The 24,928-nt window shown below is 41.9% G+C and overlaps 1 protein-coding gene and 1 pseudogene across 1 annotated transcript in view; one reads left to right on the top strand and one right to left on the bottom strand.

Annotated features, from left to right (window-relative positions):
- Positions 1 to 24,928, bottom strand: part of MAP3K3 (mitogen-activated protein kinase kinase kinase 3) — a 57,361-nt gene that overhangs the window by 19,551 nt on the left and 12,882 nt on the right. The window contains exons 4-6 of the mRNA XM_008571141.1: positions 20,353 to 20,452; positions 13,711 to 13,824; positions 5,674 to 5,794 (exon numbers count right to left, since the gene is read on the bottom strand). Coding sequence (XP_008569363.1) covers positions 5,674 to 5,794; positions 13,711 to 13,824; positions 20,353 to 20,452 — 335 coding nt within the window. The remainder of the gene's footprint in view (positions 1 to 5,673; positions 5,795 to 13,710; positions 13,825 to 20,352; positions 20,453 to 24,928) is intronic.
- On the top strand, positions 17,528 to 18,349 carry LOC103589235 (annotated as a pseudogene).

Here is a 24,928-nt window from a genome sequence, read left to right as displayed (position 1 = left end):
AAGTCATCTCATCCTTTCAACATTCCTTGTTTTTCCCTCTGCCTGAATTTTCCCCCTTTTCTCTCAGAGTCAGAGGTCTCCTGTCTTCCTCACCAAGGCATTTTTAGACCTCTACCTGGACTCCTTGATTCATCCCCAGCTTTTCCACGGTTTCCTCTTCACCACTTTCATCCCTCCCTTCATAAACTTGCTCAGAACTCTAGCCCAAAAATATCCTAACCTCATTTTTGCTGTTCCTTTAAGCTGCCACTAGCCCACCTTTTTTTTTTTTTATTCCCCAAACACTACCAAACTCCTTGAAAGAACTGATTGCCTCCACTCATCTTAGGGGTTGCAGCCTGGTTTGCCTCACTATGGCACGAAGTGGCAAGACAAGGAGAAAGAGTAAGAACAGAGGCAAAGACACTTAACAGTATGCACCAGACCAAATAGGAGTCAGAATGTGGCAGGGAGTGAGTCCTGTGGTTGAGGCTTGACTACATGGCTTAAGGGCACCATCCAATGTATTACAGAAGAATGGTGCTGAGCTGGCTTCAAAGGTGGGTAGCATTTCCATAGGCAAAGATATGAGGAAGGACACCTACCTTCATGTACGGAAATTCCATCTGTCTGCCTTGCAATCTCCCCACAGGGAGATTAACTCTTTTAGGTTAACTCATTATCCAGTAGTGGTTTTGTTTATTATTATTATTATTTTTTTTTTTTAGCATGAACTAGTTTAAGAGATTAACTGGCTTGAAAAAAATTAGAATTCAAGGTATGTTTATTATGATTGGAAAAAACAAAGGGTGAACATGATAGCTGGTTTCAAATATTTGAAAAACTGTCATATGAAAGATTTTCTGTTATTTGTGTTGCTTAAGAGAGCAGTACTAGAATTAATGGGTAAAGTGAGAGAAGGCAGATTTTCAATTCAAGTAAGGAAGAATTTAAATAAATAGAAATGTGTAAAATTGGGGTTACCTTGTATTTCCCCATCTTTGCAAATGTTGCAGAATTACCTGAATTGCTGCAATCTCTCACTAAATGTTCACAGGTATGTTAATGCTGATGGCGGAGGAGGGAGAGGAAGAGGGAGAAGAACCAGTGGGAGGTTGAATTACTAAGGCTTACTCACCAGTGAGTTCTCCTATGACACCACTTGTACTGCTAGGACTTTTCCTGGTCCCTCATGCTTTAACCTCGATTCTCTTTTCTTCCTGTTTTCCTTTACTTCCAGAAGCCTTATACTGTACCAACACATAGCACATACTCAGATATTTGTGGATGAAATTGACAAGTTTGTCTTTCTTACCCTTGGTCTGTCCTTTCCAACCTGGCTAGTTCCATGTCAGGCCTCCTCCCCACACTCCTAAAATTTCCTTCCAGCTTTTCTGGTCACTCCGTTCCTGTGTCCTTTTAAGGCTCATCCTCTTCTAACTGGGTACTACTACGTGTCAGGTTCCTAAGGCCCAGTCCTAGGCCCACTTCTCTTCTCTTCTCATTCCATACACTCTGCTTAAGCACTCTCCTCTGGGCCCATGGTTTCAACTTGACAATTTCTAAATCTTTTCTCTAGCCCTGATTTTCTCCCCTCTGAGCTAGAGACCTGTATATCTAATTGCCCATTTGATATTGCCTCTTGACTGTCTCAAAGCTACCTCAACAGCAACATGTCTAAAACATTGGGTCTGCCCCTTGTAGTGCCTGAAACCAGGCTCTCCTCCAGTATTCTTGTCTTAGTGAAAGGCCGTGCATTTATCCTGCTCCACAAACAAGTAAAACTTACTGCCCTCTCTCTCAAGACCTGCAAATTCAATCCAATACCATAGCAGTTCTTATGCCTTTTGGTGTTAGCACCCCTTTATGCTTTAAAACCAAAGACACTTAACAGCTTTTATTTATGTGGGTTTTATCAATTGATATTTACTACAGTGGCTCAGAAATTTTTAAAACACGATGATACATAAGCATACATTCCATAAGCCATCAGAGCAATGACATCACCTTAGGCAAATGACCTCTGGAAAACCCTACTGTACACTTGTGATAGAATGAGTATCATGTCTTAGTGTGATTATGAAAACATCTTTGACCTCACAGACCCTCTGAAAGGATATCCAGACAATGGAGTCCCCAGACAACAATTCGAGAACCATCAAAATGGCATGTTGGGGGCCGGCCCGGTGGCGCACTGCTACAGTGTTATATTACATGTATGTTTACTTACCATGCACGCACATGACTTCCTTCATAAATATTCATAGAATTTCCCCAAACCTACTGAATCTGTATGTAATACTGTCTCTGCAAGACATAACAACTAGTTTTCCTCTCCCTTCTTTGAAGTTCATACTTTCAGTTTGCCCAGAGCTTGTATTTTCCTATTCTGTTTCTTTCCTGGAAATAAAGACTCCCTTTTCTCTGTTGTGGATCTTGTGGTTGTTTTTATTAATCATCTCTTACAGTTGGAGCAGTGTAACTTGCAGCAAAAGAAACACTTTCTTCCATTTCTCCCAAAGTGAATTTCAAAGTGTTATTTCTTTCCACAACTACCACACTAACACTTAACTCATAGTCAAAAAAAAAAAAAAAAAAAAAAAAAAAAAAAGGCATGTTGTCAGTTTTACCTCTCAAAGTCTCAAATCCACCTGCTCCTTCCTCTCTCCACTAATGTCACCAGCCTACTATAAACTTCTGTTTTCTCTCATCTGGACCACTGCATTTAGCCTAACATGGATCCATTCTTTCCCCCTCCAATCTGTTCTCCACACTGTAGCCAGAAAAATCTTTTCAAAATATAAATCTGAATATGTAATACCACTCATTCCTCCTCACTTAAAACCCCTAAATGGATTTTCACTGCTTTCAACATAAGTATTAAAATCTTTATCGCGGTCCACAAAGTTCTGCCTCCCTCCCTAGCCTCATCCCCCCTCCCACCCCTAGTTCCCAGCTCTCCAGCAATCAGGTTTCTGTTTCTCAAACAAACCACACTCCCTCATGCCATCAGTCCTCTGCATGTGTAACAGCCTCTGCCTGGAACTCTCTTCCCTGCATCCCCTTTGCCTAACTCCCATTCATGTTTTGGGTAATAGCCTATGGCTTTCTTGGCCCCAAGATCAGGTCCCACCCCTCAGTTATACACACTCGAAGCAACACACACCTTTCAATCACAGCTTGTAATTATATATCAATCACATTATGACAAGTAAATGTCTGTCTTCCCATGGGTCTCTAAGGCTCACAGGAACAGGGCTCATGTCTTTTTTACTTCCCAAGTTTCAGGCACTTGGTAATTATCTCTTGAACAAGTTAACAAAAATGCAGTTTGATGGGAAAGAGATAAGATAACGTGATAAGCATTACAATGGAGATGGGTATAAGCGGCAAATGTTTTCAGTGGCTTCCCATTTCCTACCAAAAAAGCCTAAATATAGTGGAAGCTCCTCAGAGAGTAGCCCAGGCATCCTTTCTCAGCCTTCTCTATTCTTCCTCCAAAGGCATTGAGCCAATCTGGAACTGAAGGACAGTGAGCTCTCCACAGGCACAGTTGAAAAGTCCTCTCTCCTCATCCTTGCTTATGGAAATCCTCCACAATCTCTCAAGGTCCAGTTTAAACAGCTCCTCCAGAGAATGCATTTCCCAGGTCATTCCAGCTAGAAATCCTCTCTCCCATTTCTTGGCTATAGAAAGGCTCACAGGCTCTGCCCACTTTTCTTGTCACATCCACCACAACCCCCACATACTCCAAAGCACCTGGGGTTCTTGGAACCTAATACGTAATTTTGTGAATGTGGCTGGCAGGTGCTCTCTCCTGTGCCAGGAACATCTGTCTCCCTTTATGCTCAGTATCTCTTCCTTCATATGTCAGCACTGATGTGAAAGCCCTTAACTCCTGGGCAGATTTGGTTATTGCCTCCTCTGTGCTCCTACCACCCTCACCTTTCCACCATGTGCTCCACTGCAGCATTCATCCCAGCCCAATGGCTGGTACATAACTCTTGCTGAATGAAGGAAGCCAAGATCTAGGTGTGATGAGAGGCTGTGCTGCCCATTTTCTAGACAAATAGGACCTACATCAAAGAAATAATATTGCTCTGAATTCTCAGCAGGGAAATAATTTCCACATATGGCTCCCTACAACATGGAAAAAGGATCCAAATGGCCCAGTATTTGGCCACTGCCTCCACACACAAATCACAGTCTCTTGCTTGGGTGCAGGAGACTCAATTACTGCCCCTTTCAATCCTCACTGGTTACTGTACAAAGAACAATGCTGTCCCACCCTCATCCCCTCATTCTCTACAAAGACTCTGGAAAAAGAGGCCAAGCCAGCAATTTCCCAGGCTCCAGGGCACCCAGATTCCAGGGCCAGAGATGCTCTGGATAGGGTATCCCTGCCGGGGTGCTGGCTCTCTCTCCTCAACCACCTTACTGAAAACATATCCACCAATTATCCACAGAAATCTGAAATTCATATACAGACTTTCACACTACTAGTGCTTGCTTGGGTTCAGAAATTACTCAGTGAGGCAAAGTCAGTGCCTCAGTAATAAATTTTTCCTACAACTCTTTCAGGAGGCACATCACTCACAGACAAGCCCCACAACAGGAACAATGCTCAGATCTCTGCAAGCTCAGCTCAGGATCTTCAGAGAGCAGTACGGTTTGATCCAATTCTATTTGTATGGATAAGGGCAAACTTGGCTTCCTAGCAGCAGCAGGCATCTCAGCAACATCAGGGCAGCAGGCTCAACATAAATGTTCAATAAGGCCAGATTTCCCTCTTGATACAAACTCCACAATTCGAGAAATGGGCTTTCTCCCTGGACACTAGGAAATGGGATCCAGGGAAATACTGGGTTATATGGTATAATACACAGGCTTGGCCGAAGTTTCCGTAGTGTAGTGGTTATCACGTTCGCCTAACACAGGCTTCACTTAGACTCCTTTCCTGAGGAGGCTTGGCAGCAGCTACATAGCTTTCTTACTAGTTAGCTGATTGTATAAAGTATGTCAACAACCTCCTATCCTTCCCAGATAACTTAGTTTGACTCTTCAAGAGTTTCACTGGTCAGAATCTTCCTCAAAGCATAAATACTTCTAAAGAATTGTAAGCAAGCGGTTTGAGGTCAAGACTCAAATTTAGACCTGACTCCTAACTTCACAAATCCACAATCCTTTGAGGAAAGAATGGTCAAAAATGAGTGTTGATAGCCTCTGGAAGTCTTCAAGCAGATGTTTAAAAAGACCACTTTTTCAGCGATGTTTAAAAGAAAATTTTTTTTTTTTTTTTTAAAGATGACCGGTAAGGGGATCTTAACCCTTGACTTGGTGTTGTCAGCACCACGCTCAGCCAGTGAGCTAACCGGCCATCCCTACATAGGGATCCGAACCTATGGCCTTGGTGTTATCAGCACCGCACTCACCTGAGTAAGCCACTGGCCGGCCCTACCCTAAAAGGAATTTAATCGCACCATTACATCATTATGTTGTAAGCTCCCTAAGGGCCAGGATATTTTCCCAGTCATTTCTCTATCCCACCTCTCCAAATAAAGGCATAGAGAATTAGTCTGCACAGAGTAGCAGTCAATAAATATTTGAGATTGTTTAATAAATATTGGTTGATTTTTAAAAATGTGGGCTGATAAAATAGATGAGAGGGAAAAAAAAAAGAGGTGAAATACTCACTGACTGAGAGGTGCCTGCTTCTGGACTCGGGAGGCTGGTAGATAGTATTTATATCCCCCGCGGACTGGGAAGCTTTGATCCGCACCTGCCTGGATACCCCTGAGTGGGGAGAGGAACTGGTCTGTAAGAGAAGAGGAAGAAGGCTGAGCTAGATCTTTAAGCAGGCAGGCATACAGAGGACCCCTTGCCCTTCTCTGGGATTCCCCATACTCTCAGCCACATTCATGCTTTTACCACATAAGCTACCTGGCTTTTCCCCAAATCTCATTCCTTAATCTGTCTTGGCAAATCATTATTTATTTGGTGTAGTTTTACAGCTTCAGTGATAAATGAGCACTGAGGCCTGATGCCCCAGTTTACCAGGTAATGACCCAGACACGGGGTAATAACAAGCATTCTGTAATAACCTGCCAAACAGTCAAGAGGGTTGTAAATACCCTCTCATAAAATTCTCCAAAGAGCTTAGGAAGAACTGTGGGAAATTATTTCAGCAGCAAGATCATCTGACAAGAGGGGCTCAAAATAGAGAATGAGGGCCGGCCCAGTGGCGCACTGGAGAGTGCGCTGCTTGGGAGCGCGGAGGCGCTCCCGCTGAGGGTTCAGATCCCATGTGGAGACTGGTTCCCGCTCACTGGCTGAGCGCGGTGCGGGCGCAACACCGAGGGTTGCGATCCCGTTGCCGTCCCCAGTACAGGCGCAACACTGAGGGTTGCAATCCCGTTACCGGTCAGTAAAAAAGACAAAAAGGAAAAAAAAAAATAGAGAATGAAAAAAAATAAAGAACAGAGAATGAGGGCAGCTTCCCTGCCCAATAAAATTCTGGTTGCTAAATGTGTATTTTATAAAGTAGCTGGATATGCTTTTTCTTCCCCAACCAGAACAACTCCCTGAAAATCAAAGTAAAAAGACCTCAGTTGCTTCAAAGTACCAGGGTTTATATGCATATTATGTCAGTATCATGTTCAACTTGGAAAAGCCATCATAGGTGCCATTCTGCCAGCGTTCAAGGACCTCAGATCAGGGCCAGCAGCCTTACTGCATCCATCCCCACTTTTGCACTGACCTAGTCAAGCCACCACGTAAGCCCTAAAGAGAAAACAAAGCAACAAAGGGGGGGCATTTGCACTAAGAAAGCTTAAATCAGAAACTTGAAGGTGAGGAAGTGATATCAGGATATGATTACAAATTAAGTGGAGTACAACTGAGAGTGGGAGCTCTGAATTTAAACAATTTGGGTCAAAGTTTCTACTTGCTTCTCTATCTCCTCTACCTCCCATAAGAAAAAATAAAGTCCAACTTAAACAAATTCTATATCCTGTCCTCCAAGAAAAAGGCTTCCTGCTCTCAGGGGCAAGTTCAGCTGCCAAGCAGCTTCCTCCATGCCAGACTTTATCACACACAGGGCTGTCTTGAAAAACTGTCTTGCTTTAACGGGAAGTCAGAACCAAGGGGGAAGTGAATGTTCTTGCTGAAGCCTCCGATGTGCAATAGCTCTCTGCCGACAGTCAGAAAGGAAAAAACAGTCAAAGCCACATACTGGGGAAGCAGGCTGGTGAAGGGCAAAGGAAGGCCACAGCAGCAGTCAGAAAGGGAAGAGCTGCATGAGGAACAACCCACGGACACCTGCCTGGATGCAGTGCCTCACACACAGTGAGAATTCAATAAATCTTGGCAACAAAAACTTGCAATGTACCAAAGAACATACAATCTAAATCCTCAATTTTAAAATCTGAAAGCTGAGACAGGAAAGTAGGTTCAACAGCCATCACAAGAATGAGTTTGTAAAAGGAAAGGTCAAAGTGTGGCAACAGGCTGGAAAGTGGATGAAGGCAATCAGTAAAGGTTTCAGGAGCAGGGCTTCTCATGCTTTAATATGAATCACCTGAGATCTTGTTAAAGTGCAGATTCTGACTCAGGAGGTCTCGGGTGGGGCTCAGAGTCTGCATTTCTAACAAGTTTCCAGGTGATGCTAATGCTGCTGGTACATGGGCCACACTTTGAGTAGCAAGGTCTTAGGAGGTAAGTCCTGCTTCAATTTCAGGTAATGTTTCTCAACCCTAGCTGACCATTAGAACTAACTGTGGAGGTTTTGATGCTGCAGACCAATTATAACAGAATCTCTGGGGATGGAGCCCAAGAACTGATATTTTTTAAATTTCCCCAAGTGATTGTAATATTCAGCCAAGTTTTGAAAACCTTAACTTAAGGGGACAAAGAAGAATGGCATGATAAACAAAAATGATGTTGTGCAAGGATTCAGGGAACCTTGAACAAGACTGAGTGTAGACAGGAGAGGAAGGAGGAAAGTGGGACTTTACTCAAAAATAAAAACAGACTGTCACAGAGTGAAAGGAGAGCCTAAAGGTATGAAGTGTGTAGCTAGCAGAACATTCTTTTTTTTTTTTTCCTTTTTGTCTTTTTTCGTGACTGGCAACGGATCGCAACCCTCAGTGTCGCGCCCGTACCGGACTCGGACCGGCAACGGGATCGCAACCCTTGGTGTTGCACTCGCACCTCGCTCAGCCAGTGAACGACCGGTCTGTATGTGGGATCCGAACCCTTGGCGGGAGCGCTGCTGCACTCCCAAGCGGTGCACTGTAGCAGTGCTCCACCGGGCCGGCCCAAGCAGAACATTCTAAAGATAGCAAACAGAAGGTGGAGTTTGACCATTCCATGAAAATCTCACTGAAGGATTCTGTGGGTAGCAGTGTGCTGTGGCTGATACAAACAATATGAAAAATTAGCAGGGAACCACATGCATAAAGATTCACAGTGACTGGAAGATAGGAGGTCAGCAGAAAAAGAAGTTATTAAAGTTGATACACAAATTATTTCAATAAAAGATCTGGTAATATAACGCAAAAGGAAAGAGTGGATTCAACTATGCAGAGGGGAAAAAGGGAGAGGAATTGCTTTAGTTTGGTACAGGAACATAAGGTAAGAAACGGCATGCCAGATCTCACCAATAGCATCCTGTCCAGTCCTCTAACTTAATGGTGGTAGCAAGAAATATTTGCACAAAAGACCACAATAGTTATGACAGTTGTGGAAGGATCCATGTAACTTAATTAAAATTTACAGCTTTACCATCCAAAACTTAATTTAAAAACTTTTTTAAATGTCTGAAGCTATATAACTTCAGAATAATAGATGCCATGGTTATCACCTTTATACAAATTCTTATTTCCTTTTTGTTCTAAGATAACCCCAATATTCAAGGGTTTCACCCAAATTGAGATTAGTTGAATAAATGTGTGTTTTCATTATCCATACTCTTAAATGCTTTGAAGACTTTGATTATATATATGTTAAGGCTGTCTTTCTGACTAAAGAGTTCCAAGCTTTTTATACTATTCACATATAAAAGTGACCCTAACCCCTTGAAAATTTTTTCTTCTCCTGGACCTTTCCTAGCTCAGTTATCTTCGAAGCTTCTGGGAAATAGAATGATACAGCATCTCACAAGTTTTCCTCATGAACAGTATACTTTCTGTTCTGCTTCTAATGATATCCAACTGTGGAGGAACCAGGGTGAGGTTTTCCAAGGGCTGCAATAATTCTAAGATCCCTTTCCTGGTTAGTAACTGATAGGTCCTAGACTACAAATCAGAACATCTGGATTCCACACCAGCTCTATCATTTACTGAGCAACCTAGGCAAGTCACTCTAAGTCTGTTTCCCCAGGTATAGATGGGTGATAACAGATATCTGCCCTGGACTGCTTAGAGTTATAAGAATTAAATGAGAGATGAAAACACCTTTTACATGTAAAAAATTATTTTTAAATAGAAGCCAGACAGAAGCTATTCTGCCCAACCAGTTTTATCTTCCAGCACTTGCCCCATTATTTTAGAACTCAAAATAATTACCCTTGATATTTTGAACTTAAATAGTAGGCACGATAGTGTCAAACTCATTGATGGGAAACTTGTGAAGTAGGCAGTATTTGGATGAGATGATTAGAAGTTTACTTTTATCAGAGAGAATCTGATGTAACAAAACAAAGTGGCTGAGTGTACAGTGGAAGATCTGGAAGTAGAAAACCATAAGAAGGTCAAGAGCAGAAAGATAAATTTACGAGTTAGATGCACATATGTTTAGAGAAGAAGTTTTTAACAGGTAACAGGAATAAGCTAAGAGTTGATGGTCCAAGGCAGAGGCCTAGGATAGCAAGAACTACTGAAGGAGACAGTAAAGTGTCTTCAAATGACAACAGAAACCGAGGATAGAAAGAGATTCTTCAGATAGAGGCAGTTCTGTGACTACCAAAATGCAGGAGGTGTCAGGTAAGAATAATTTGATTCCTAAGACATGGCCTTGACCAGGGTGAGGTGGAACAGGCATGACTAATATACTTTGGTGAGGGATGAAGATAGAAGATTAGAAACTGTCACATAAGGATCGAAAGAAAAGGAATCCAAAGAGAAGAAAGAAATAGCGCATTTCAAAACAAGAATAAGAAGGGAAGTAAAGGAATGGATAGCAACAAAATGTGGATGAGGCAATTGCTAAAAATGGAGGATACTCAAAATGGGGAAACAAAGTGGCTGAAAGTTAACAGCAGGCAGAGACACAGACCAAGTGATATAGTATCCTGGAGCAGTGTACTTAAAATGTGATCTTTGGTAGAGGTGATGGTTACACAGCACTGTGAATGTAATTAATTCCATGCAACTGTATGCTTAAAAATGGTTAAAATGGCAAATCTCATGTTATATATATTTTACTATATATATTTTATATATTTTTTACTAATAAAAAAATAAGTGTTGGGGCCGGCCCGGTGGCGCACTGCTACAGTGCGCCGCTTGGGAGCATGGCGGCGCTCCCGCCGAGGGTTCGGATCCCACATACAGACCGGTTGCTCACTGGCTGAGCGAGGTGCGGGTGCAACACTGAGGGTTGCGATCCCTTGCCGGTCACGAAAAAAGACAAAAAGAAAAAAAAAAAAAAAAAAAAAAAAGTGTCATCATTGGGCTGATGAAAGCCCACCAACTGTGGTATACTAGTCCTAAACCAGCTAAGTATAGAAATGGAGAGTAACCCTTTTAAAACTTTACAGCTATTTGGCAGAATGACTTTATGTCTATTGAATCTAATAAAAACTGTGGCTTGTATTTTATATGTTTATATTTTATTTTTCCATTTCACTTTTCAGTTTTTGTATCTTAAAAAAGAACTAGTCTGTGACAGATTGGAAAATAAAACACAAAACTGATATTTCATCACAGGTAAAGAAGCACTGTTCTAGAGGTGAGGATTCCTGAGCACATACCAATTTTGGATCATCATTCTTCTGTTTACTAAGAAGCCATTAAGTCCAGCTGAGTAAGTTCCCAAGGAAAGATTTCACCACCACCATTACCACTGTTAGTCTTAAATGTAAAGCTTTATAAATCCAAAAAATAAGAGCAGCTTAAAGTGTCCCAACGGGAGCAAAAATGGTTATTTTATTAAACTATGTTATATTTACTCAAGGGAATTATGCATCCTTATAAATTATAATTATGAAGATTATGCAACAGAAAACGTTCATGACAGTTAAATAAAAAAATAATTAGAAAACTACATGAATACCATGACAATATTTACTTAAAATATGTATACAAATGGCCAAGATTGGAAATGCATATGCAAAAATAAATCAATAAATGTGTTATGGTGATAGGATTATGTAAAATAGCCCTCTTTTTTAAAAAACTTTACAAAAACTCGGGCCGGCCCGGTGGCGCACTGGAGAGTGCGCCGCTTGGGAGTGCGGCGGTGCTCCCGCCGAGGGTTCGGATCCCATGTGGAGACCAGTTCCCGCTCACTGGCTGAGCGCGGCGTGGTCGCGACACCGAGGGTTGCGATCCCGTTGCTGGTCCCCAGTACGGGCACGACACCGAGGGTTGCGATCCCGTTACCGGTCAGTAAAAAAAGACAAAAAGGAAAAAAAAAAAAAACTTTATAAAAACTTACATTGACTTTATTATAATTTTTAAAATATAGGTCCTCAGAAAGAGAGGCATCAATGTGGCATTTATCTTATGCAATGCCAGGAGTGTCAGATCTCAAATTGTCATCTTCCAAACAGCTCTGGGTGTTGTGGCAATATTTGCAGCCACGTGCACCCCCTTAATGGATGGGAATGCTGATGTAAAGAACCAGTTGTCTATAACTTTCATCAGGGAAGTGTAGGGATCATGATCACAGTCAGGGATGCTAGCTCCCAATCAATCAAATTATTATTTAACCAAACTCCAATTCCAGCTTCTTCTGTAAGGAAGGGGTTTGCTGAATATGCTCTCTGCTTGACCATTCAAGAAGCACCCACTGTGTTTTGTTAAGTAAATGTGTGGGAAAGGGGTTCCAAAACAATAACATAGTTCCTGCTCTTGGGGAGCTTATAATCTTTTGGGGTAAAGCTTACAACTAGAAGACAATTAATAAAAAACCTATAAACTAGTGTACAAACTATATCCAACAACTCTAACTAAAGGAATAAGGAATAATCAAAATGGCCTCAGTCGGGCCGGCCCGGTGGTGCACTGGATAGTGCGCCGCTTGGGAAGCGCAGCGGCGCTCCCGCCCGAGGGTTCGGATCCCACATACAGACCGGTTCCCGCTCACTGGCTGAGCGAGGCGCGGGAGCAACACCGAGGGTTGCGATCCCGTTGCCGGTCCCCAGTCCGGTACGGGGGCAACACTGAGGGTTGCGATCCGTTGCTGGACACGGCAACAGACAAAAGACAAAAAAAAAAAAATGGCCTCAGTCAAAAACACTAACCAACTTGTAGCAGGTAAATCAAACTGGATCTGGAAAAAATGGTGATAGCCTTGCACTGGCAAAGAGGAAGAAGGAAGAACCGTGGGGCTGCAGGAGTAGGGGGAGTATGCTGAAGAATGTGGAAAGATAAGTTGAAAGCAGGGACAGTTGGTGGTGAACCCTGGGTGCTTGCCTAAATTTAGATCTTACATGATAGGAAATAAGGAAGGACTATAAGGAGCAAGTGAGTAACTTGAACAGAAAATGAAATAATAAGGTATATATTTTACCTCAGAATACTTTCCAAAACATACTCAGAACAGTGATACATTTGGGATAGAGAAGACCTGCTCATACACAGGGACACTGCAATAATACTAGAAAACATCTTCTTTATTCTCTGGTTTCCTAACTGCATTCTCCTATGCTTCCCCCTAATCACAGGACAGCCCAACCCCCCAAGTTTCTTTAGAAATGAATGGTCAGCATGAGCCCCAGTCCACCTAAACTCTCTCCTGGTACGGCACATCCATAGTTCTCATGCAGCCATGTCAGCTGTCCACAGTCGGCCGCCTTCAAGCGTAAGGAAAGTAAAGAGTGCCAAGAAACCTTCGGGAACATGCATCTGAAGAAAACTGGTAGAGAAATCAGTGATTAGAAGACAGATCCTGATTGCAAGTGTTCTTGTGAAATATGGGCCCCCAGGGACCCTTGAGGAGAGGAAACTGCATATGGGATAATTCCCTAGTCCTGACGCTTCCCATAGAGTGACTGCCATTTGGTAAAGCAGCAGCTAAGTTACAAGAGGCCCTTCAGCCCATGGCCTTTTCCCCCATTTAACAGAAGGAAAAATTTGTTTCCTACATGTGCCCTTAAAGAAAGGCAAGGCTGTTGAGGAGTTGTGGGAGTTGGGTTTACAAAGCACAGTAGTCTCAAATCCTTAACAGCCTTTGCTAATCAGCACCCCACACTAATCAAATCTCTCTTGTTGGGATCTAAATCTAACTGAAAGAACATAAATATATAGAGAAAAGAATTTTCTCCTTTATCCTAAAGGGTTCTCCTTCTCCACACATTATAAGCCAAATACCATTAGCTGCAAATTTAACACTGACAGTATGGCTTCTCAGTGAAATCAAATGCTACCGACATAGTAAGCCGGGCTGCACTTGCGCCCTCACTTTGGCGGTGGCTGAGGAACATAAAATTCTGTCAAGGAAGCAACTGCAAGCTCCCGAAGGAAAGGAAGCTTTGTCTTCAGTTGCCGGGCCATGACAGGGGCAACTTACATGGTTTCTGTCCTGAGACAGCAGCAATATCCTAAGGCTTTTCATGCTTGAGCTTCTATCCAAAATGTCGATTGCTTTATCAAGATCATCTTGGTTTTTCAGCAGGATGGAGAGCTGTGACACAGGACACAGAAATGGAAATCATATAAAATACAAGTCTATCTCAATGCTTCAGTTTGCAAAATAAAAAAAAGAAAAATATGTTTGGAAGAAAACAACCTCATTGGATACTATGGGGTCTTAAAAGATCTAGTTGAAACTACAGAGGTATTTTTTTAAGCATACGATTTAATAATTTTTAGTAAACTTACGGAGTTGGGCGACCCTTACCACAATTCAACTTTAAAACATTTCCATCACTCCAAAAAGATCTCTTATGCTCATTTACAGTCCCTCCCCCTTTCCCACCTCCAGCCCCAGGCAACCACACTAATCTATATCCTGTCTCTACAGATTTGCCTTTTCTGAACATTTCATATATTAAATGAAATCAAACAACTCATATTCAATTCATAAAGACCCAAAGTCTTTTGCATCTAGTGTCTTTCACTTAATGTTTTTGAGCTCATCCATGCTGTAGCACATCTCAGTACTTATTGAGATATTTTCTGGGAAGAGCTTCCTCTCCAGAAATGCCCTTTACCCCAAACCATCAAATCCTAAACAGTTATAGCCCCCATATTTCTTCCCAAATTAAGCAGGAGAATCATGTCCCATCCTATCTCCAACTGTGCTGACATTAATAGAACATACAGAAAAGGCAAAGGAGGGGTAGGGGAAGTGGGCAGAGGATGAAAACTGTTATTAAAATAAGAACACAAATTTAGACAATATAGCAGGGTTTAATATCTCAATGTTTAAAGGCAAAGTCAATGACCAGAACCTGAAAACTACCTCTTGCATTTTCATTCTACTGAGGTATTAAAAAGAAGGTCCTTGAGGATGCAGATAAGTCTCACTTGTTAAAAGCAGAGCACATTATGGGCCGGCCCGGTGGCGCACTGGAGAGTGCGCCGCTTGAGAGCGCAGTGGCGCTCCCGCCGAGGGTTCGGATCCCATTTGGAGACCGGTTCCCGCTCACTGGCTGAGCGCGGTGCAGGCGCAACACCGAGGGTTGCGATCCCGTTGCCAGTCAGTAAAAAAGGCAAAAAGGAAAAAAAAAAAGCAGAGCACATTATGAGTACTAAGTATTAAAAAATGCAAAAGTATGCTTTGCCTAGGACCTAGCAAATGTCTAGATCTTATACATGTGTGGCAAATACAAAATCAAGCAAAATTCCAACTAATTTATTCAGTTCCCAATTTATTTATTTATTTTTTTCCTTTTTGTCTTTTTTTTCGTGACCGGTAACAGGATCGCAACCCTCGGTGTCGCGCCTGCACCGCGCTCAACCAGTGAGCAGACTGGTCTCTATATGGGATCTGAACCCTCGGCGGGAGCGCCGCCACACTCCCAAGCGCCGCACTCTACCAAGTGCGCCACTGGGCCGGCCCCAGTTCCCAATTTATAACACAAGGAGATGAGAACTCTAAATCCTAAGCAGGGAAAAAGCAAGTAGTAAAAACAGTATTTAAATTAAAATCTCAGGGCTGGCCAGTTAGCTTAGTTAGTTACAGTGTGGTGCTGATAACACCAAGGTCCAAGGTTTGATCCCTATACTGGCCAGCCACCAAAAAAAAAAAAAAATTTTTTTTAAATCTCAAAACTACTTATGGAATGGGAGAACGTTTTGCAGATCATATCATATTGCAAAAGAATTCCTTCCTGGGTGACATTCATCAAAGTAGGAATAAATAAGGACTGTTGGAGGCAGGGAGATGTCAACTTTCAAAAAACCAAGCTACAATTTTGCAAATGTATGATAAGAGTCTAGAACACAGAACATATAATGAACTCTTAAAATTCAACAATAAAAAGATAACCCAATTTTTAAAATGGGCAAAGGATTTGAATACACAGTTATCCAAAGAAAATATACAAAAGGCCAATGCACACAAAAAAGATTCTCAACATCATTAGTCATTAGGAAAATACAAATCAAAACCAAAATGACATAGCACTTCACACCTACTAGGATGGCTATAAAAAAAAAAAAGAAAAAGAAAAAGTGTTGGCAAGGATGGTAAAGAAACTGCAACACTCATACATTGCTGGTAGGAATGTAAAATGGTGCAGCTGTTATGGAAATGCTGGGCAGTTCCTCAAAAAGTTAAATAGAGTTACCACATGACCCAGCAATTCAACTCCTAGGTATATACCTTAGAGAACTGAAAACATATGTTTACATAAAAACTCATACACAAATGTTCATAGCAGCATTATCATAATCGCCAAAAAGTGGAAACAACCCAAGTGTCCCTCAATGCATGGATACAAAAAATGTGGTATATTGATATAATGGAATATTATTCAGCCATGAAAAGCACTGAAGTACTGATACATGATACAACACGGATGACCCTTGAAAACAAGCTTAATGAAAGAAGCCAGACACAAAAAGCCACATATTACATGATTCCACTTATACGAAATGTTCAGAATAGGAAAGTCCACAGAGACAAAAAATAGATAAGTGGTTGCCAGGAGTTAGGTAGAGGGGAGAAAAGAGTGACTGCTAATGGGTATAGGGTTTCTCCTTGGGGTGATGAAATATTGTGGAATTAGACAGTGGTGCTGGTTGCACAACTCTGTGAATATACTAAAAAACCACTGAGTTGTACACTTTATTTTTTTATTTATTTATTTTTTTCCTTTTTGTCTTTTTTCGTGACCGGCAACGGATCGCAACCCTCAGTGTCGCACCCGTACCGGACCGGGACCGGCAACGGGATCGCAACCCTCAGTGTTGTGCCCGCACCTCGCTCAGCCAGTGAGCGGCCGGTCTGTATGTGGGATCTGAACCCTCGGTGGGAGCGCCGCCGTGCTCCCAAGCGGCGCACTGTAGCAGTGCGCCACCGGGCCGGCCCGAGTTGTACACTTTAAAAGGGTGAATTTTATGGTGGGTAAATTTTTCTCAACTTATCTGTAACTACCAAAATATAAGTAAAACAAAAACTTCAGGGCTGGCCCCATGGCGCACTCGGGAGAGTGCGGCACTTGGGAGTGCAGCGGCGCTCCTGCCGTGGGTTCGGATCCTACATAGGGATGGCCGGTGCGCTCACTGGCTGAGCGCGGTGTGGCGACACCAAGCCAAGGGTTGCGATCCCCTTACCGGTCACAAAAAAGACAAAAAGAAAAAACCTCAATAGTGTTTTCATTTTGGATTCTCAAATCCTGACAGGGCAGGGCTTAAAGGGCAAAGAAAAGAAAGAAATTGAGGGATATATTTTAAATAAATAAAAAGTAAAAAGAAAAAAAAATTAATAAAATGGAAATTAGTCAACCCCTGATCACCGACATTAGTAGAATACAGAAAGACATGCATGATCAAAAATAATTAATGAAGGGCCGGCTCGTGGCTCACTCGGGAGAGTGTGGTGCTGATAACACCAAGGCCCCGGGTTCGGATCCCATATAGGGATGGCCGGTTAGCTCACTGGCTGAGCGTGGTGCTGACAACACCAAGTCAAGGGTAAAGATCCCCTTACCGGTCATCTTTTTAAAAAAAAAAAATAATAATAATAATAATAATAATTAATGAAGAGTGGTGGCAGTAGGAAGAAAAGACTGAAACAGAAAGGTGCTACAGAAGAACCTCAGGAGGCTGCAGCTGCTGGGCACTGAATGAGAGAAAGCAGGGTCCCACCCCCCAAAGCGGATGTCTTTCCCCCAGTCTTCAGCATTTCACAGATTAAGAACAAATAGTGGCAACACTTAATGTTCACATGGTGGAAAGAGCAGCAGTGGAAAGAAAAGTTGGCAGCTAAGAAAAAGCCTAAAAAAGAAAGAAGCTCTTGGTGATAATGTGAGTATATAATGAAACCACAGTAAACCCTAATGATGAAGAGGTTGCTTACGCTAAAGCTACAGATGAATTTGCTTCTTACTTCAACAGACAAACTTCTCCCAAGATTCTCATCACAACATCAAACAGACCTCATGGGAGAATAGTAAGACTCTGAACAGCTGTTCACAGTTATACCAAACTCACATGTTTTTTACAGAAGAGAACTGGCTTTGAAAAAAATTATTCCACAGTGCATCTCAAGAGATTTCATAGATCTGATTATTAACAAAGAATGTAAAACATCAAATGGATTTCTTTTGAGTCACTTGCCAAATGGTCCAACTGCTCATTTTAAAGTGAGCAGTATTCACCTTTGTAAAGAAATTAAGAGAAGAGGCAAGGACCCCCAGAACATGTACTTGAAATAATTCTGAATAACCTTATAACACGGCTAGGTCATTTGGTTGGATATATGTTTTCACCTTTTTCCTCATAATCCTCAATTTATCAGAAGGCAGGTCATCACATTCCACAATCAGTGGGATTTTATCTTCTTCACATTTCACAGATACATATTCAAAAGTGAAAACAAAGTGGGAATTCAAGAGCTTAGACCATGTTTTATCTTAAAATTAAGATTTCTTCAGAAAGGAACCTGTGATTCTAAATATGGAGAGTAAGATTGGGTCCATAAGCCTGGGGAAATGGATAAAAGTAGAAAATATTCCATTTATAAAGTACTGAGTGAATAGTACTGGATTTTGCTGAACAGGTCTATCTTGAACTTGGTAAATTTTTTGTGAGAGAACACCCTTTCCAAAATGAGGAAATTGATTTCCTCAATCTTCTTTCACATCTGAACAAATTTCCAAGTGCCATGAATTGCCACTGCATGTTTATGTAGCAAACACAAATAAAAGTCATTGTGATGAGGGTTTAGAAGTTGCGATCTAAGTTTCCTAAAAAATAATTCTCTTAAAAATAAAAATTAAAAGACTAATAATAATTATTTATATTTGGCTTCAGAATTAATATCTGCATAAACATTTAAATAAGGAAACATGCGACATCCTGGGCAGTCATTTTGTTGGCAAAAGAGTTTGAAAATGGATTTAGGGACATCTGGAATTCTTTTTTTTTTTTTTTTTTTTTTTTAAAAGATGACCAGTAAGGAGATCTTAACCCTTGACTTGGTGTTGTCAGCACCATGCTCAGGCAGTGAGCGAAACAGCCATCCCTATATGGGATCCGAACCCGTGGCCTTGGTGTTATCAGCACCGCACTCTCCCGAGTGAGCCACGGGCCGGCCCGACATCTGGAATTCTTAATGGCAATATTAACTGGAAGAGAAAAGAACATTAAATCATCTAGAAAAGTCTTTACTAACTAAAGAACATCTTTAATGTTGATTAGCAAGCTGACCTTAGCCTCCCTTCCTTATGCAATCGCTGAAGCTTGAGCTGCACTATGTACAATTTTTTAAAGTTTTATGAATTTGACATTTATATTTTTGGGGTTCTTATATCCTATATCTAAAATGTATTAGTTTACATACTTTAAAATACTTGAATCTATATTATTTATTAACTATAGTTAAGTGATTTATTTTCCAAATTTGCTGTATTTCTAAAATTTATCCAAAAACAAAAGATCAGATGTTCTTATTTTAGTAAGCTGGTTGACAATACATCCAATGCAGTTGTCTATTTTGTAGGAAGGGGACCAGGGAGTGTTTAGGCAAAAAATTCAGCACCTGCAGATTTCAGCCCTAAACGATGATGAAATTTTTTTTTTTTTTTAAAGAGGACCGGTAAGGGGATCTTAACCCTTGACTTGGTGTTGTCAGCACCATGCTCACCCAGTGAGCTAACCGGCCATCCCTATATGGGATCCGAACCCGTGGCCTTGATGTTATCAGCACCACACTCTCCCGAGTGAGCCACGGGCCGGCCCTATGATGAAATTTTTTAATTGTTCATCAAATCAAATAAAACTACATGGTGAGGATCTGACTCTCAAAGAGCCCTGATGTTGTCCCCTTTCTTGTCTTTCCCCCATAACTCAATTCCCTCAAGATACATGCTCTTTACCAGGCTTAACCACACTGCCTTTCAGGCTAATGCAAAGCACCATCCTAAGCTGATTGTGGCCATTAGTACATTTCTTGAAGTTGAAAAGCAGCCGAGTAACTGACATTCAAAAGAATTTCTTCCTGGGTGATGTTCAAAGTAGTAATAGATAAGGACTGTTGGGGTGGAGTGAGGAGGAAGAAGTTAATGAAATCATTGGAGTAGGTGCTAACTTTCAAAACAAATAAGCTATAATCAGGACTTAAACTCTGAGAGAAGAATCCAACATTTATGACTGATAGAGGATCTACCCACTGGTTTTCGACACCTCCCAATCCCTGCTAAACCCTCTGCCTCTTGTTAAGGCTGTACTAGAAAGAAAAAGATACCTCTACAAAATACATTGGAGACAATATAAACCGTGGCCCTGGTACCATACCTGATTTTGCCATGGACTGTTAGAGCTCCCTGCACTGAATGAGTAGGGAGAATAGAAACAGCTGTATAATCTTCTATGGAGTAAAAACAGAAATCCCAGAGTTGTTGGAATTAAGAAAAGGGGCTCCAAGAAATAAAAACCTGCAGATGATATTAGAGAAACAAACTAAAAAAGGCTCAGTTAAGCAGACAGAAAAAAGGTAGGCAGCTGTCCCTCTTGTCCCTGCACCATTCATCTACCTTCTCACCTCATTGTTCATGTAATGTAGATCAAGAGGTTGCCCAAATACTGTTGTCACCTTATGCTCCACATCTTCATATCTCACAGGACGGCTGAATGCTATAATTCTGAAAAGGAACAGGAAGATTGGTTAATTGTATATTTAAAATGTAGGGTTTAGAAAGCAATGGCTAGAGTACATGAGGGTACTTCAAAAAGTTCATGGAAAAGAGTCACACTATCTTTTAAATCTATTTCTCCACAAACTTTTTGAAGTTCCCTGTATTTTTCCTTTCTTCTTAACACAGGATTCTCTTTTTTCTTTCACTCTGTTTGCCTTTCTCTCTATTGCTTCTTGTTCTTCTCTTATCTACCTTTAACTTTTTACCCTTCTTCTGAGCATCTCTCAGGTTTATCAATAGTAGCCATAAAGATAGCTCAGTTCCAACCATTCATTCTACCACTTCAGCTTGGACCTTTCTGCCAATGACGGCATCATAGCAGGCCACTGGATTTAAAAACTATGTTCTGAATACTCTTGTTAGAAAACAAACTAGAAAACCTAGAGACTGGAGCAGCAGTCCTGAAAACATGGTCTCAACACCTAAATGATTCAACCCCAGGACTTGAAAGGTCTTTTCCATTGTTCTTTGATGCCACAGGAATCTGAATACTGATTATCCTCAGAACCAAGATTTCCTACTACAGACTCACAGGAATTCCCCGTGAGCTGGCGATATGCCTAATCAGTTTTCTCTTTTTTTTTTTTTTTGTCTTTTTTCGTGTCCGGCAACGAATCACAACCCTCAGTGTCGCGCCCGCACCGGACCGGGACCGGCAACGGGATCGCAATCCTCGGTGTTGAGGCCCGCACCTCACTCAACCAGTGAGCGGGAACCGGTCTGTATGTCGGATCCAAACCCTCGGCAGGAGCGCCGCCGCGCTCCCAAGCGGCGCACTGTAGCAGTGCGCCACCGGGCCGGCCCCTGATCAGTTTTCTTAACCTGTAATATATCTGGGCTTGTAAGTAGTGTTGATATTGTAGCTTTTCTGGAGACTCATTAGGTCAGTTCAAAGAACAATTTCTATAAATAAGATGCAGTAAGAACTTGTCCAAAGGGGTATTAAAATATGATTTGTTATTAAATACCCCAGCAAAATTAAAAAGTGGTGATAGATGGAACAAGATTCACAAAATGCTCTCAATGCTGAAGCTGGGTGACAGGTCCATGGGAGTTTAGTATAATGTTCTGTTCTGTTCATATGTGTTTGAAATTTTCAAAATAAAAAGTTTTAATGAATATATTAAGTTGAACTATATGAGACTGCTGCTGATCATTTCTGATGTATAAAAATGGCAATTTCGGGCCGGCCCGGTGGCGCACTGGAGAGTGCGCTGCTTGGAGCGCGGTGGCGCTCCCGCCGAGGGTTCGGATCCCATGTGGAGACCGGTTCCCGCTCACTGGCTGAGCGCGGTGCGGGTGCAACACCGAGGGTTGTGATCCCGTTGCCGGTCAGTAAAAAAGAGACAAAAAGGGGAAAAAAAAAAAAAAAGGCAATTTCTTTTGGATCCAACCCAATACTCTAGAACTTGAATAGAAAAATTAAGCAAAAAGATAAGTGAAACACAAGAGAATATGAGAAAAAAACTCACATACACATATATAAGAAATACAGGATTTAAAAAAAAAATCTTTGAGGGGCCGGCCCGGTGGCGCACTGCTATTGTGCGCCGCTTGGGAAGCGGGGCGGCGCTCCTGCCGAGGGTTCGGATCCCACATGCAGACCGGTTCCCGCTCACTGGCTGAGCGAGGCGCGGGGGCAGCGCCGAGGGTTGCGATCCCGTTGCTGGTCCCGGTCCGGTACAGGGGCGACACTGAGGGTTGCGATCCGTTGCCGGACACGGAAAAAGACAAAAAGGGAAAAAAAAAAAAAATCTTTGAGTGGGGAAGGTCTTCCCAAGCATAACATAAAATACAGAAGACAAAAAGGAAGAAGATAGACTTGACAACAAAAATTTTAACTTCTGATGTCACAATAAACCATCAAAGTTAAAAAACAAATATCAAACTTGGAGAAAATACTTACAAAAAAAAAAAAAATCGATAAGATAAAGACCAACAACCCAACAGAAAAATAGGCAAAAGATGACACAATTCACAGAAGAGTTTTTTTTTTTTTGCAAGTATTTTATGAATGGCTTATAAACACATGAAAAGATGCTCAATGTGATTAGGAAATACATATTAAAACAACCTCCATCTCTTAAGCACACCTGGGCAGGACAAAATCAGGCTAGCATGGGGTGGAGCAGCAGCCCTAAGCCATGGGCCTCTACACTTCTTCCCTCCTCCAGGCTGACACAAAGAAATGTGTGGCTCTTTCACATCTTCCCTGCTCCTCCAGAGTGGGAAGTGGAATAAACAGAGGAAGAAGCAATAAGACACAGGAAAGAGATCTAAGCCACTAGGTTTTAAAATAAAATCTGACCAGATAACTTCTTTTATGTTCTTCCTGTGCCAGGTTGGCTTAAATCAGTGAGCAGCATAAAAGCCTTCATCATCTGGAACTGAGGTATTCAATGTGGCAACTACTAGCCACATGTGGCTATTTAAATTTAAATTAATTAAATTAAATTAAAAATTGGTTCCTCAGTCTCACTAGCCATATTTCAAGTGCTCACTAGCTACAATATGGCTGGTGGCTGCTGTATTGGACAGCACAGATAAAGAATATTTCCATTGTCGCAGACCATTCTATTGGGCAATGTTGATAGAATATTACTATAAACCATAACCTATCCTTCACACAAAGCCTAACATCTCAGGAAGATAATTCCTCCATAATCTTTCCCTCATTCATCACCACCTTTCATTTTTTGGAAATTATATTGCCAACTATACTGGTTTGTCTCCACTAGGAAATCCATCTCAATCCTTATTTTTTTTTCTGTCAAATCAACAGTCCCAAGCAGCGATACTGTTAGGTTCTATCTAGATGCGCTGTCTAGATGGGGGTATTTTCTGGAGGCTTTTGAGAGAATGGCTCTTCATTAATTCCTAATAGCAAATCACTTCCCCACCCCCCCTGCATCAGGGCCTCAGCAACAGTCCAAAAGGGGCCAGTCTTTCTGGATAAAATCCCAGAAGTCCACTCAGATGTTCCTAGCAAACTAATGGAAAAGGATCAGGCTCAGAGGTAAACTCTTCTGCATTTGGCCTGGCAATGAGCCATTCAAAACCTGAAAAAGCAGTCCAAAAGTTTGGTCAAGATCAGAAACCAAGACTTCCAGATTTGGTAAGATCTAAGCTGCTGTCATCACATTGAATAATAGGCATTTTTAGGCCAGTGCCTCAAATAAGGGTCTAACACCCATTACAACCACTTCCATCAGTGTCTTGCCATTAAGATTTTCAAAGGGAAGGAGATCCTAATCCTCAATCCTCCTCTTCTATCCTGCTGGAACTAAGTGGGAGGAGGGTCAGGGGTCTGGTCCTCACCCTTCCAAAGCAAAGGGAAAGTTAGCCCACCAGAATGGATATTTGGCATCAATGAATCAGAAAGTCTACTTCTTTCCTCTTTTCTGTAAATTCTAATTCTATAAGGGCCTACATTTAGATAGATACTCCTCATATTCCCCATAAAAAGTAAAGAAAGCCCACAATGACATTCTCTAAGACACAAAATACATGACACTAGAGCCGTCCGTCAGAGAGCAGCTTGAATTTGGCTTCCCCGCATCAACTTTATAAAGTCCTCAGTTCCACACATAACAGTGAAATGCCATGGCTCCTGAAGACAGCTCCATAAAAAGAGAGAATGCAGAGCTTCCAAAATCTTGATACCAACGTTCTGCCACTCAGGGCTTCAAAAGGCCATTCCTGCCTGACCACCTTAAATATTTGTGGTTTCAATCTGGCAGCTTCTCTGAAACCAAATACATACACTTTTCTCAGTGTAAGTCTACTCACTATAACTCCGTACCACTTTGGGAACAGGGAATTCGGGAGAGTGTAACTGCATAATTAGGCTCCAACATAACTGAGCTTTTGATTTCATATCTACTTCTGAAAACTCTGATGCTCTGAGTTTAGCCATCCCTTCAAAACCCAGTCAGGTCAGAAAGTGTAAAAAGCAGCAACAACGAAGTGACAATTTAACTTCCCTGCTACTGGCAGGACACAGGATGAGCAGCTGGGGACAAAGCTCAGAAGATCTTCCTCCCTCCAGGCCTGGAATAGCCCCCTAGAACCTACCTGGAAGCAGCAGGACCCTGGCTCCACTTACCACACTTGCCACAATGTCTCCACCGGGCACCCTCTGACCACTTTGCAGGCTGTGAACATATCTTTTCTTTTTCTTTTTTTTTTTTTTTTTTGTCTTTTTTTCGTGTCCGGCAACAGATCGCAACCCTCAGTGTCGCGCCCGTACTGGACCGGGACCGGCAATGGGATTGCAACCCTCGGTGTTGCGCCCACACCTCGCTCAGGCAGTGAGCTGGAACCAGTCTGTATGTGGGATCCGAACCCTCGGCGGGAGCGCCGCCACGCTCCCGAGCGGCACACTATAGCAGTGTGCCACCGGGCCGGCCCCTGTGAACATAT

The sequence above is a fragment of the Galeopterus variegatus genome, unplaced genomic scaffold (genome assembly GCF_000696425.1).
Source record: "Galeopterus variegatus unplaced genomic scaffold, G_variegatus-3.0.2 Scaffold663, whole genome shotgun sequence".
Classification (NCBI taxonomy): Eukaryota; Metazoa; Chordata; class Mammalia; order Dermoptera; family Cynocephalidae; genus Galeopterus; species Galeopterus variegatus.
This window is presented reverse-complemented; position numbering and strand designations above follow the sequence as displayed.